Below are 13,076 nucleotides of genomic sequence, written 5' to 3'. Positions count from 1 at the left end.
AATTTCTTCACTCAAACTTAATTTTTCGACAAAGAGAAAAACAGGGCAAAGAGGTTTCAAGTGGTTGTGACAACCATTTGGAGAAGGATTAGTTGCATTGAGATTTGTCGTGGGACTAAGGGTGTATTTGGTATGAATTTTCTCATATTTGGTTGGCTTAAATGTTTTGGAAAATATTTTCCTCGTCAAATCATTTTCCTTCAATTGGAGGAAAATGTTTTCTCTATCAAAAGGAAGGAAAACATTTTCCAAAACTCATTTTCAATCTTCTCCACCTTATTCCCCATGTCCACCAACTCACCCCAACCCCCAACCACAATGCACCTGCCCCAACCCCGCCCACCACCCACCCTAAATAGAACTATTATTAAGAGTATTTTATTTTCATGTTGTAGATAGAATACTTTTTTTATTTCAACTAAATGAGTATATTCTTTACATGATGTAGTAAAAATATTTTCTTTCATTTCAACAAAACAAGTACTACTTCTTTTCATGATGTGAAAAAGTAGATTCTTTCATTTAAACAAAACGAGTACTTTTTTTTCATGATGTAGAAAAAGCAGCACATTAGTTTCTTTGTGTTTGTGTGAATTTTGAAAAGAATAATTAAATTCTTGAAAAAAATAGAGTGCGTGGGAGGGGGTGGGGGGAGGAAGAGTACATGAAACATGGGATTTTGGGGAAGGTGGGTTATTGAGAATAGCATAAAAAATTATTTTCCTAAAAATATTTTATACTCTTTAACCAAACACTAATAAATATTTTTCAGAAAAAGTTTTCCACTGACCAACCAAACAAGGGAAAAATCACTCATTTTTCAGAAAAATATTTTCTAGGAAAACATTTTCCTTCGTACCAAACTAAGGGTGTTAAACGGGTGGGCCGGGCCGGGCTGAGTTGGGATTTTTTGGACCCGTACGGGTTATGGTCCGGGCCGGTTACGGGTTGGGGCTTACCGGGTATAACAGGCTCGGGTTCATCCGGGTAAAAATTGAACCGTAAGGGTTACGGGTTGAGGGGGCCGGGTCGGGCTGGGTTTAGTGTATTTTTTTATTTTTTTTTATATTTTGTATAACTGTTGTAAGTTATATTAATACAAAGTATTAATATAAAGAATACAAGGAAGATTGGAAAAAATTGCACTTATAAATTGCAATTGCTACATTTATTTCAAAATTCAAACTTACAAATTGAAAGGTTTATATTTAACAACAAGTAAATTAACCAAACCAAAGAGTAAATTCAAAGGTTTTGCATTGCCTTAGTAAGTTCTTCATAATCAATATGAATTGAGTAATCTTCTTTTGGATTGTTAAATTCGGATGGGTTACCATGTGTTGATATATCTCCAAGTTCCCCGTCTTCTGGGCTATCAACATCTTCACGTCCTTGATTTTTTCGTTTCGATCTAATCCAATCTCTGAAACATACTAAAACTTCCAAAGCATTGCTTCCCAATGAGTGACGGGTGTCTCCAAGTTGTTGCCTTGCTTGGCTAAATGCACTCTCTGATGCAACAGTTGAAATTGGCACATTCAGCACGTCCCGAGCCATAGCGAAAAGAATAGGAAATTGTTTTCCATTCTCATGCCACCATCCCAACAGTGAAAATTCCTTTGTGCGAGGCTCTTTTTGCTTCTGCAAGTAGAATTAAAGTTCATCAATGTTCCTGCTACTGGTTTGAGTGTTAGAAAATGTAGAAAAAATATTAAAACTATTAAGGCCTTCTTCATCATCCACAGTAGCAGAAGTGGTACAGTGCATAGTGGGATTAATATTGCCTACAGTACGAGCATCATCATCAATTGCATTTGCATAATAATTATATAATTGTTGTAAATATTCATTTAGCTTGTCCATACAAGTATATAAATCTGGGGTTTCAGTTGGTCCAATCTCCATATAAGTATATAAAGCATTCATTAATTGGTGATAATCAGACATCTTAATAGAAGGATTTAAAACAACACCAATTAAGTAAATCGGAGGAATTGGAAAGAAATATTTTTTGAATTTTGCTTGCATTTTTTCAAAAACATCCCTATTTTTTTTTTCTTCTTAAATTCAAAGAGTAGAAAAAAAATTTCAGCTATATATACTAAAGCCATAGTAACAGTAGGGTAATATGCTCCAGAAAACTCAACAGTAATTGTATAAAATTTATGTAAAAATTTAACAACATCATTAATGACCTCCCAAGTAGTAGTTGTTAACATATGGTTTGGATCAGTACAATGCACATTAGCAACTTCAGTTATTGGGAATCTATATTTGTAGCAACATTTTAAAAATATATATATGTATAATTCCATCTTGTAACAATTTCGTCTGGCATGAATCTGGGTTTAAGGTTACACTGGACACATTTATTTTTAAATTCCTTTATTCTAGATTATCTATTATTTCCTTGAATAACACCAACTGCTCTTCTAACATGAGTAATCTCAGTTGAAAATAAATCAAGTCCACTTTTAACAATTAAATTATAAACATGACATGCACATCTAACATGAAAAATTTCATCAAGAGGTGGTTGCAAATGCAGTTTTAATATTGAAATTGCGGCATTATTGTTAGAAGCGTATCAAAAGACATACACAATACTTTTTGCTTGAAATTTTAAAATTCAACAACTTCACAAATAGTACTACTTATAAATGCAGCAGTATGACTCTGATCTTCATCATATCTAAAAGCGATAATACGTTTTTGCATACAAGTAGTATCATCTATCCAATGACATGTAATTGTCAAATAATCATTTCCATTACCAGCATGACCAATATCAGAAGTTAGAGAAACTCTATAAGGAAGGTGGCTAAACAAATAACGTATGTATGTTTGATATTGTCCATGAAGTCTAAAGATATCAGTTCTACAAGTACTTCTAAGGATACCTTTAAATAAAGGATTGTAAATCATTTGAATATACATAATAAGATATGATGAAGAAGCAAAAGAAAAAGGTAGACAACCCAAAGCAATCATTTTTGCTAACTCCTCAAGATCCTTCATTTTATCATATTTCACAAGACCACCAGTAGTAGGGTTTAGAGTTGATTGATTTCCATCTCCATCAGATCCCCATTCTATAGGATGCTTAGTTCTCATATGTCTACTAAGTGTCTCAGTCCCCCCTAATTGTCCCACAGTCTTATGTTTAAAAGTATCATTACAAAGTTTACATTTAACTCTATCAATACCTTCTATTTCCTCAAAGAATTTCCAAACCTTACTTCTTTTTCTACGATTACTAGTCGGGGCCACATGTGGTCTACTACTAGCAACACGACCACCACCCCTGCTAGCAGCTCCAACACTACTAGGTATAAGTGGTATCTCATCTTCAATTTCCAATTCATTATCATCTATACCAAAATCTTCCTACAATTGTTCATAATCTATATTATTATCAGGTAATGCTTCAGAAATATTTGGAGAGGTATTTAAATTACTACCAGATGCTGAACCTGAAGTACTACCTCTTTTTTTATTTCCCCGATTAGTAACTTTGTTACAAACTCTTTTTGCTGCATTAAACATATTGTAAAAATTTAACTACTAGCAACAAAACAAATAAATATGCAAATAAAATAGTAAATAAGAGAAAGAGTTGGAGGGAGTGCACCGAATTCGGCAATAAATTAAGCACTTGATGATTCCGCAACTCCAATGTTACCACAAAGAAACGTCAATTGTTCCAATTTTGAAGTTCAATTGTTCAAACTTCAAAAAATAAATACTACGATAAATTAAATTTCAAAAAAAAAGCCAAATAGTTGATTGCACTTTAATAGGTGAAGAATGAAGATTGAAGAATGAGAGAATATGAGAATTGAGAGATGAGTGAAAAAATGAGGAAGAGGGGGGGGGGGGGTAAAAATAACACGGGATAGCCAGTTTTCGGACTGGTCATTCAAAAATAGCCAGCGTTTACGAAGTCAATGAAAAATAGCCATTATTTTGCTGCAACAGAGACCTGTCCAGCATAATATACTGGAGTTCGGTGCACCCGTGTATGAACTCCAGCATATTATGCTAGACCGGTATACTTTGCTGACTCCAGTATAATATACTGGAGACTGGAGCACCGGTGCTCCAAAATCCAGTATATTATACTTGCTGGAACTCCAGTATATTATGCTGGAGTTCTAGTGTACTTATGCTGGAACTCCATCATATTATGCTGGAGTTCCAGCATACTTACCCTGGAACTCCAGTATAATTTGCTGGAGTTCAAGCATAGTTATGTTGGAACTCCAGTATAATATACTGGCGTATTTTCCGGGTTTTGAACAGTGTTTTCGCTCAGATTTATCTTTATATGATAAGTGGCTAAATTTCGATTACTTTTGAAACTGGACTATTTTTGAACGACCAGTTATAAATCTGGCTATTTTTGAATTTCTCCCTAAAATGCGCACAGATGCTAAGGAGTACAACTAAAGAGGGGTTAATTTATAAAAAAAAAAATAAAAAAAAATTGGGCTATTTGTGCAATTCACCCGTTGGGCAACGACCATTTTCTGAAATAGACCGTTGCCAACGGTCAGATCTGGCCCAAATAAAAAATAAAAAAATTACCGTTAAACCGGGGCGGGCCGGTTAACCGGTTTGCGAACATTGTTCACCTAACGGGTTGGACTGGTCCGGATAACCGGTATTCCAAACGTAAACGGAGCAACCCGCGCGCCCCCCCCTAACCCAGCCCCCTTTAACCGGTCCGGTCCAGAACCGGGCTGATCCGGCCCGTTTAACACCCTTATACCAAACACACCCCAACACTTTTAACTCCTTGCACAACATCATCGGCCTGTCGCTCATCTAATATCTCTCGTCTTGATGGCCTCGAGGACATAACATCATTTTGAAATTCTCTTATGATACATTTTTGCAGTCACACAAAACGTTATCAGAAACAGAATTAACAGACCATTTGAATGGAAAAAATTAGGCCATGAATCACACAAAATTACACTTCAATCCAGTTCATTACAAGTATAAGACAATCTTACATTTGTCATTTAACAGAGGTCCATTAATCATCAGGGAAACCAAGATATCTGTTGATAAATTTGGTGACTGATTCTGCATCACCTGGTTGGTATGCGATGAGAGATCCTGTATCCATGTCCATGATAGTCTGGTATAAAGTTTGGGGACGAGCACAGAACAAATGCTTTTTCTCGGCCAGTTCCTCTGCTAGTTCACTTTGATGGTTGTCCATCAGGTCCTCATTGACTACAACTATCAATGGTTTGCCCAGTCGCAATGTCTCAAATATGCTCCCTGAACCTGCAGGCACCTTCAAACGTGTAATTACATAATCTTTTAACCCACCTTCAGCCTCTCGATCATCACAAGGTAGGCGTAAGGTCTGCGTACACATTACTCTCCCCAGACCCCACGGTGTGGGATAATACTGAGTATGTTGTTGTTGTTTAACCCACCTTCAACAATAAAACTTCAAATTGAGCATGCATTGAGAGATTTACTCTAATTATTTTTCAGACAGAAACCAAGCTTGCTCACATTATCAGTTCCAAGCCCCGATAAAGGAGGAAGAATGGGGTAGGTTGACAACCAACATAATACTAGTCGATTTATGATGAATCTTCAAAGTGGTACATGCCTGATGCCACCTCAGGAAGAACTGCTAGAAGTTTCACCAATGAGGCGCCCAACATTTTTTCATGAAGCATGATAACATTTGTGAAGGATGAGCAAGGTTGAATTCAAATACAATTACATATAGGATTTTTTTTTTTTTTTTTTGAGAATGTTACAGTTACATATCCAGGGATAATTTCACATAAGAACAATTGGGCTACCCATTTTTCAATTTTATAGCCCATATTTCAATTTACAACCAATTAGCCCAAAAATAATAGGCTAAGATTCAACATCCAACTCTAATAGGTTCTCAAAATTACCATTTAATTTTTAAAAAGGATTGCTCAAGCTTTTAAGTTAATTTTCGAATTAGTAATTGTGACTCAAATATTAGTTCAACAAACCAAATCCATTTGGGTGGTGAAAATTAGATTTTTAACAAGCTTAAATATGTGGGTTTAAATTCCGAATTTGATTTTGTGAGAAATTTGGAGTGAGTGTTATTTAGACTTGTTAGAAATAGTATAAGGAGGTTGTATATAAAATTTGAAGTCATTTAATGGAGATTTGGACTGGTTTTGAATAGGAATTGCAACTGAAAATCGTGAAAGAAGTTCGTCTACAGACGTTTGTATAAAGGTGTATAAAAGTGTATAATAGTGTATACGATGTGTTTATACACTCATATACACTATTATACAAGATTATACATAATTATATAAAAAACTGACTTCGTCTTCTTCCTTGCGTTTTTTCTGAAATTTAACTCAAATCTTGCTCAAATCTACTCCAAATCACTTCAAATTTAAATTTTGAACTCCTTTTGATATTTTCAATCAATTGGAACAACACCCAATCCAAACAACTAAGAATTACAAGAAATTCTATTTTTTAAAGCAAAGCTTTCAATGCCCTTTAATGGTGGACTTCTAATTTTCAATTTTTTTACATTGCAACCAGGTGCTTTAGGGGGAGAAGCAGTAATGGCGGATGACCCTTGAAACGTATGTAAAAAAAAGTGAGAAGAAGAAAGAGTGAAAATAATGGTTGTGAGTACACAGATTTAACTCTATAGCTTTTAGAAGCAATGGTTGTAAGAACACATATTTTGAATTTGCAAGAGCTAGTGTTTTCAAAATATGTACAATATAGGCTAGGTGGGGTAAAACTTAAAAACATGGGCCATTTTTTGTTATGGTGCGAAGTCATGTGTATTTTCTTGTAATTCTTTCTATAAGATATAGAGGAAAGCTTATCAAATTACAAAATATCAGCTTTATTCCGTGGGAGTAGATATCTTAACACTGATCAAGTCACCATGAACACTAAAACAGAATGAAAAAGTTTAAAGCTTCTTATGAGATAGAATTTTACATAGGTTTTCGTTATTTTTACATATAAAACCACAAAGGGCATCTAGAATTTAGACATACTCATGTTTCTGCCATCATGCAAACGTATTTTCTGAATGAATAAGCTAAATTTCTCAGTTAGAGAAAATATAGTATAACAGCTTCTAATTGTAGAGCGTTGGCAATATCCAAGAGGCGAACTGTTTTGACAGAGGGAGAGAGGGAAGGAAAGGATGAAAAGGCATAGGAAAAGTAGCAAAAAACAAAATTGACTAGATAAAGTAAAATTAGCCGATCCTTAATACCTGCATGACTGATAACAAGCGATGCTTCCTTGAAGTAGTCAGCTATGCTTGACGAAAATGTAAAATACTCCAGAACTGCAGACCCATTTTCCACGGTCGACTGAAAACATTACAGTAAGATTTGAACAATGGGGAGATAGAGGAAGAGTCATTGGCAGGCAAGAAGAGTTGTCACACCAGGCTGGAAATGTTACAACAATGATATCGATGAGTGTATTTTCCAACAGACAGATCTAAAAAAGGCAAAAGACATTTTGCACATTGCATAAGAATGCTTAACATAGATAACCAGTCCACTGGAGAAGGACAACTTGGCCATCAAAATAAAGTAATGAACAATGAAAACCCAGAAAACAAACATTTTGCAGTTACTAACCTAGTATTTCTATTTGCATTCGACAAGTTCGAGCCCTAACATCAAATGTGCAGATAACACATCCTGAATTCTTACCATAGAAAACTAATCTGGTCCTTAGGTATAATGAGATGCTAGCATCCACAAGAACCTAAACATAGTGCCTCATAATACTGGGCCAAGATATTAGCATCCATAAGAACCAAAACGTAGTGCCTTGTAATACTGGGCCAATCTATCCCTTGTATTGAACGTCAAACAAAAGATGAGACTCATTCACCCGTGTAAATGACCTGAGATTCATGGGTTAAACGGTTAAACCTACATTTCTATACAGGCTAAAGCAGCACATCAGCATATCTGCACATAAACTCAAAGTCGCATTTAGATTTGATTTAAGCAGTGGTGTCTTCTCTAAAAGGACATCTGTAATTTGAATAAAGGTAATTTCTTCAGTTATGCACAACTAAACTGAAATTAGACAGAGATCCCCGAGCTTGGAATTTCCAACTGAATATATGCTCTACAATTTTTTATCATCAAGTTACCTATGTACCCAAGCAGGTTTTCAAGTCTAATTTAAGTTTGACATGTAAGATGAATCCATATTTTGTTGGAAAGAACAACATCTATAAAACAAAGAGTAGTTATTTCCAGAAACTACTAGCAAATTAGCACTTCTAAAGTGTCACTAACTCGTAGTCAGTACCCTTAATCAGCCAACTCGGCTTCAGTTCTGAATTCTTGTTTCTCATCTCTTTTTCTTCAGATCAAAGACAAACAAGATTTTGCATACAGAACAAGAATAGAAACCAAATGTTGGAAAGTTTAGTACTCAGTTCGAAGAGAAATGATGTCGAGTGAAATGTCACGTTACCTTAGTGGGGATGTATGATCCACGACCAATCTGGATCAGAATATTGGTGTAGCCTTTCCTGAACAATTCTTTCTTAACTTCTGGAGTGTCCACAGCTCTTACTAGAGCATCAAAGCAAGTTGTCCCAACCGTCACAAAAACTACTTTCTTCTCCTTCACAGTACCACCCGTCTCACCCATTTTGATCTCTTATAAGCACTTCAAATCTGCAACTAAAACATAGAGCTATTATGTTGTTTCGTTAAATTTTCGTTTAGCCTTTGCAATAATCATCCTAAACTCTAAGAACGTTTTCAGAAAATCAAAATAGCTACCAATTCTCCTAAGCCCAATGTTGCAAAAGGCGAAAAGTGTTAGAAAGCGCTCCAGGTCTATTCGGGCTTTAAGTGCAAAGTGCAAGTAAAGTGTGGGCTTCAGTTAAAAAAAGGCGCAAGGAAGAAAGAAATAAAAGTACATATGTAATGCAAGAAAAAGTAATAACTTCATTCGTAATGATTTTCTTAACAAATAATAATATGTTTTTGCAAATCATGTCTAATGTTTAGTACGGTTCTATCCAAGATATAACTTATGGGCAATGAGGCGCTCGCCATAATGCCTTGCCTACACCGAAGCACAGCCTGCGTGATGTGAACCCCCTAGTTTGAGCTTCTCTTAGCTTTAGGGTTTAAGCGCGCATCAAATGAGCCTTTGACAATACTGCTAAAACCAACTACTTAATTCATATATTTATCTTTGATAGGATTTTGATAAGCTAAACACATTCCTTATACTGGAAAATGCTAATTATAACTGATACATTTACACTTTGAAATTTTTAGTTCTCTATTATAATTCGAGTAAAGAAATTTAACTGTCCAAACAAAGTACAAATTGAAACCCACAAAATTAAAACAAAAAATGAAAACTTAAAATAACCATTAACACCACAAGATCATAATCAACAGAAAAATCTATTCGGATTATGAAGAGAAAAAAATTGAAGCTTTCAATTCAAATTGAACAAAATCTATTTTTCAGAAAATGGAAACCTTGTTTATAGAATTACCTGAAATCAGAATGGGGATTAGGGATTTTTCTCGCATGAATTAAGGAAAATTTTTAAATCCCTACCTCGTATAAAATTTATACGAGGTACTTTAAAATATATATTGCACTCAACAACCTTGTAATATGACTTACTTCAGACACACCCCTGCATTTTAAAGTTAAACAGTTACACCCCTTATCCAATGAAAATTTTGCACTTACAATCCCCTTTGAGGTATATTTGTAACTAAGTATATTAAAATATAAGTAAAATTTACAAAGAGTTAAATTATAAGTAACTGTTTTTCAACTTTTACAATAACTTTATTTCGAACAAACATGAGAAATAAAAGGCTTTAATTCTTTTCAAAATTCTTTTTGATATTTGGTTAATAAAATTTGTTTTTGTTGTAAAGGTTAATAAAAAATGTAAAACAAGCTTTTCAACTTTTTGAAGCAATATTACGACGATGATCTTTGTTTTTCACTTAAATGTGTGAATATTCAAAGGAAATTTTACGCCCTATAGAAAAGCTTAGTACCCTATTTATTTTAAATAAATACCATTTTAAAATATTACATCCTATAGATACCTTTTATCCTTTATAGCAAAATATCTAATTATAGTTACATCCTACATTTAAGGCACCATATATGCTGAATAATATTTTTCTCTCTCCTTTTTAGTCTTTTCTCTCACATAATCACCGTATATCTGCTCTAACCACGTTCTCTCTCTCTTTTTGCATACACTTTACTCTCTTCTTCCGCAAACCCACGATTCATAACTCTTCTCCCACCCAAATTCTCTAGGTCTCCGCCATTATCATTCCCCATTTCGCATCTCTCTAAAATCATTGTTTTAGAGCCGATACAAGTGCTCCTGGTAGGTTTAATTCTTAGATTTTGATATCATTATTTTGTTTCTCTAATTTTGATACAGAATTTACTTTGTTTCTGAAACAATAACCATTGGTATTGTTTACTCACCAAGAAGCTTTGGTTTTTCTCTCCAATATCGGATTCAATGCCACACAAGATGATAACCAGAGGTATACCCACCAAAATTTTCAATTTTGATGGGCCCTCTTTCTCGTTGCAAATAACTCAAGCGGAGTCGGATTTTGCAGGTTTATCAGCAACTACAGTTTCAGAGAGAAGAACTAAACTACACAACGACAAATCGAAAGAAGTCCAAATTGAGAAATCTTCAAAAGAAACAAAAAATCCAGTTGCTTCAAAGAGGAAAAAACCTATGAATGATTCTTCATGTGTCAATCTTAAGGAAGTTGATGCAAAAAAAAAAAATCAGATACACGACACGAAAAGGTAATTGATATTGTATCAATATGCATTCAAAGAAACTTATATGTATTCATAATTATTCAAGTTATTTTATATGTATGATGTTGTATTCGTATATATCTGGTTGTATTCATAAGTATTAAAACAATCCAGAACTTATTTACACATTCACATTTGTCAATAACTGAGTTGTGCTTACTTGAATATTGTATGTTGTATTTAAATCTATTTAGATGTATTCAAATTCACATTTTCGTACTATTCGGTATTAATGTATTCAGTTGTACTTATACGTATGTATATGTATTCTGATGTATTTTTATAGTTGTATTTTTAAGGATTTTCAAGGTTCCCATCACTGTTGTATTATTCAGCTGTATTCTGCTGTATTTTTCTTGCTTTTAGCTGTATTCAGTTGTTCTCAACTGTATTATTCATATGTATTTCTCTGTATTCAGCTATAGTCAGTTGAATTCAACTGCTTTATTCAGCTGTAGACGGTCATATTCAACTATTTTAATCACCTGTAGTCAGTTGTATTATTCAATATTATTCAGCTGTATTCAGCTTTATTCAGTTGTATTCAGTTGTAGTCAATCGTTTTATTCACCTATAGACAGTTGTATTCAATTGTATTATTCATATGTATTTCTCTGTATGATCCCTTTGAAGTTTTTTTCATATCAGATCTGCCTCAACAGAAAGTTGGGAGCATGTAAGTATTCAATCATCATTCTTGTATGTTATATACAAATCTAATTGTATGAATTAGATTTAATTGTTTCAATCAATTATTTTTTAGGGATTGTGGGGTGCATGTTGCAGCATACGCAGAGTTTCTGAGCACTCTTGGTGAGATTCCACAAATAACATGTGACGACCCGACCCGTCGTCTCGTGAGTTACCGCCTGTTTTCCCCATTTCCTATTTCTTTATGCTTCATTATCAGTGTTGGGTATGAACGAGTTGATTTGGATTGGTTTTAGTAGAAAATGAGACACTTAGTCTCTTTAAGGAAGGTTTGTTTTGGAAAAGTCAATCGGACGTCGACTTATGTGTTAGAGGGCTCGTATTTGAATCCCGATGATTCGGTTAGCTTCGGGGGATGATTTATGACTTAGAAATGTGACCGGAAGTAATTTTGGAGGTCCGGTGTAGAATTAGGTTTGAATTGGCGAAGTTAGTATTTTGGCGAATTCTGGTTGATAGGTGAGATTTTGATCAGAGGGTCAGAATGGAATTCCGAGAGTTGTTGTAGCTTCTTTATGTCATTTATAACTTGTGTGCAAAATTTGAAGTCATTTCGGATCGATTTGGTATGTTTCGGCGCAAAAAGTAGAAGTTGGAAGATTTGAAAAACTCATAATTCAATTCAATGCGCGATTCGTAATTTCGGTGTTGTTTGACGTGGTTTGAATCCTTGATTAAGCTCGTATTGTATTTTGGGACATGTTGGTATAATTGGTTAAGGTCCCGAGGGCCTCGGGTGGATTTCGGAAGGTTAACGGAATGGAAATCAGATAAAAGGATTGCTGGAATTTTCTGCTGCAGAAGCTGTCTTGGACAGCAACTGTGCAATCGTGGAGCCTATTTCGGAAGCTTATATCTCAAAACACATAAGTAATCTATAAATTTACAAAACATTAAAGATGTAGCCCTTGCATCCTAGTTTCCAGAAAGCTAAACCATTAGTTATTCCGATATTTATATAGAAAGTTATGATTGATTGAATAAGGATTGGTAAAGCTGTTTTGAAATTTTCCAGAAATATTTGATGCGATGGGGCTATTTTGGAAGCTTATATCTCGAAATCTATAAGGAATCTGAAAATTTACAAAACATGAAAGTTGTAGCCCTTGCATTCTAGTTTCCCGAAAGTGAAACTATTCATCATTTGGATATTTGTACAGAAAGTTATAATCGATTAAATAAGGGCTAGTAAAGTTGTTTTGAAATTTCCCAAAAATTTCTGATGCCAGGAGGCTAATTTGGAAGCTAATATCTCGAAATATATATGGAATCAGAAAATATGCAAAACACAAACGTTGTAGCCCTTGGATTCTTGTTTCCAGAAAGTTAAACCATTTGTCATTCGGACATTTGTACAGAAAGTTATGATCGATTGAATATAGCTGGTAAAGCTGCCTCTGGTGGACTTTTAGTGGCGACTTTTAGTGACGAAACTGGACTTTTAGTGATGGGCGGACAGAAACTTAAGGACCAAAAATGCTGATTTC

The 13,076-nt window shown here is 34.5% G+C and overlaps 1 protein-coding gene across 2 annotated transcripts; it reads right to left on the bottom strand.

Annotated features, from left to right (window-relative positions):
- Positions 1-4,938: 4,938 nt before the first annotated feature.
- Positions 4,939-9,623, bottom strand: LOC104225963 (uncharacterized). Of its 2 annotated transcripts, none has more exons than XM_070167409.1 (4): positions 9,554-9,623; positions 8,506-8,711; positions 7,274-7,373; positions 4,939-5,298 (listed from the first exon to the last, which is right to left on the bottom strand). In XM_070167409.1, the coding sequence occupies exons 2-4, from the start codon at positions 8,683-8,685 to the stop codon at positions 5,042-5,044; spliced, it is 537 nt and encodes a 178-aa protein (XP_070023510.1). In that variant the 5' UTR covers positions 8,686-8,711; positions 9,554-9,623; the 3' UTR covers positions 4,939-5,041. The 2 variants fall into 2 exon arrangements, with proteins under 2 accessions (XP_070023510.1, XP_070023504.1); XM_070167403.1 differs by having other exon boundaries at positions 8,506-8,717; positions 9,554-9,617.
- Between the last annotated feature and the right edge of the window lie 3,453 nt (positions 9,624-13,076).

The sequence above is a fragment of the Nicotiana sylvestris genome, chromosome 1 (assembly GCF_000393655.2).
Source record: "Nicotiana sylvestris chromosome 1, ASM39365v2, whole genome shotgun sequence".
Classification (NCBI taxonomy): Eukaryota; Viridiplantae; Streptophyta; class Magnoliopsida; order Solanales; family Solanaceae; genus Nicotiana; species Nicotiana sylvestris.
The sequence above is the reverse complement of the archived record's forward strand: the minus strand, read 5'-3'. Positions and strand labels throughout refer to the sequence as shown.

What these genes read in the sequence shown, in the direction of transcription:
- LOC104225963 (XM_070167409.1), bottom strand. Translation starts at nt 8,685, where the DNA reads ATGGGTGAGACGGGTGGTACTGTGAAGGAGAAGAAAGTAGTTTTTGTG. An exon ending in GATCATACATCCCCACTAAG is followed by an intron (nt 7,374 to 8,505) that starts GTAACGTGACAT and finishes TAATGTTTTCAG; the next exon opens with TCGACCGTGGAAAATGGGTC. An exon ending in GCTTGTTATCAGTCATGCAG is followed by an intron (nt 5,299 to 7,273) that starts GTATTAAGGATC and finishes AGGTGCCTGCAG; the next exon opens with GTTCAGGGAGCATATTTGAG.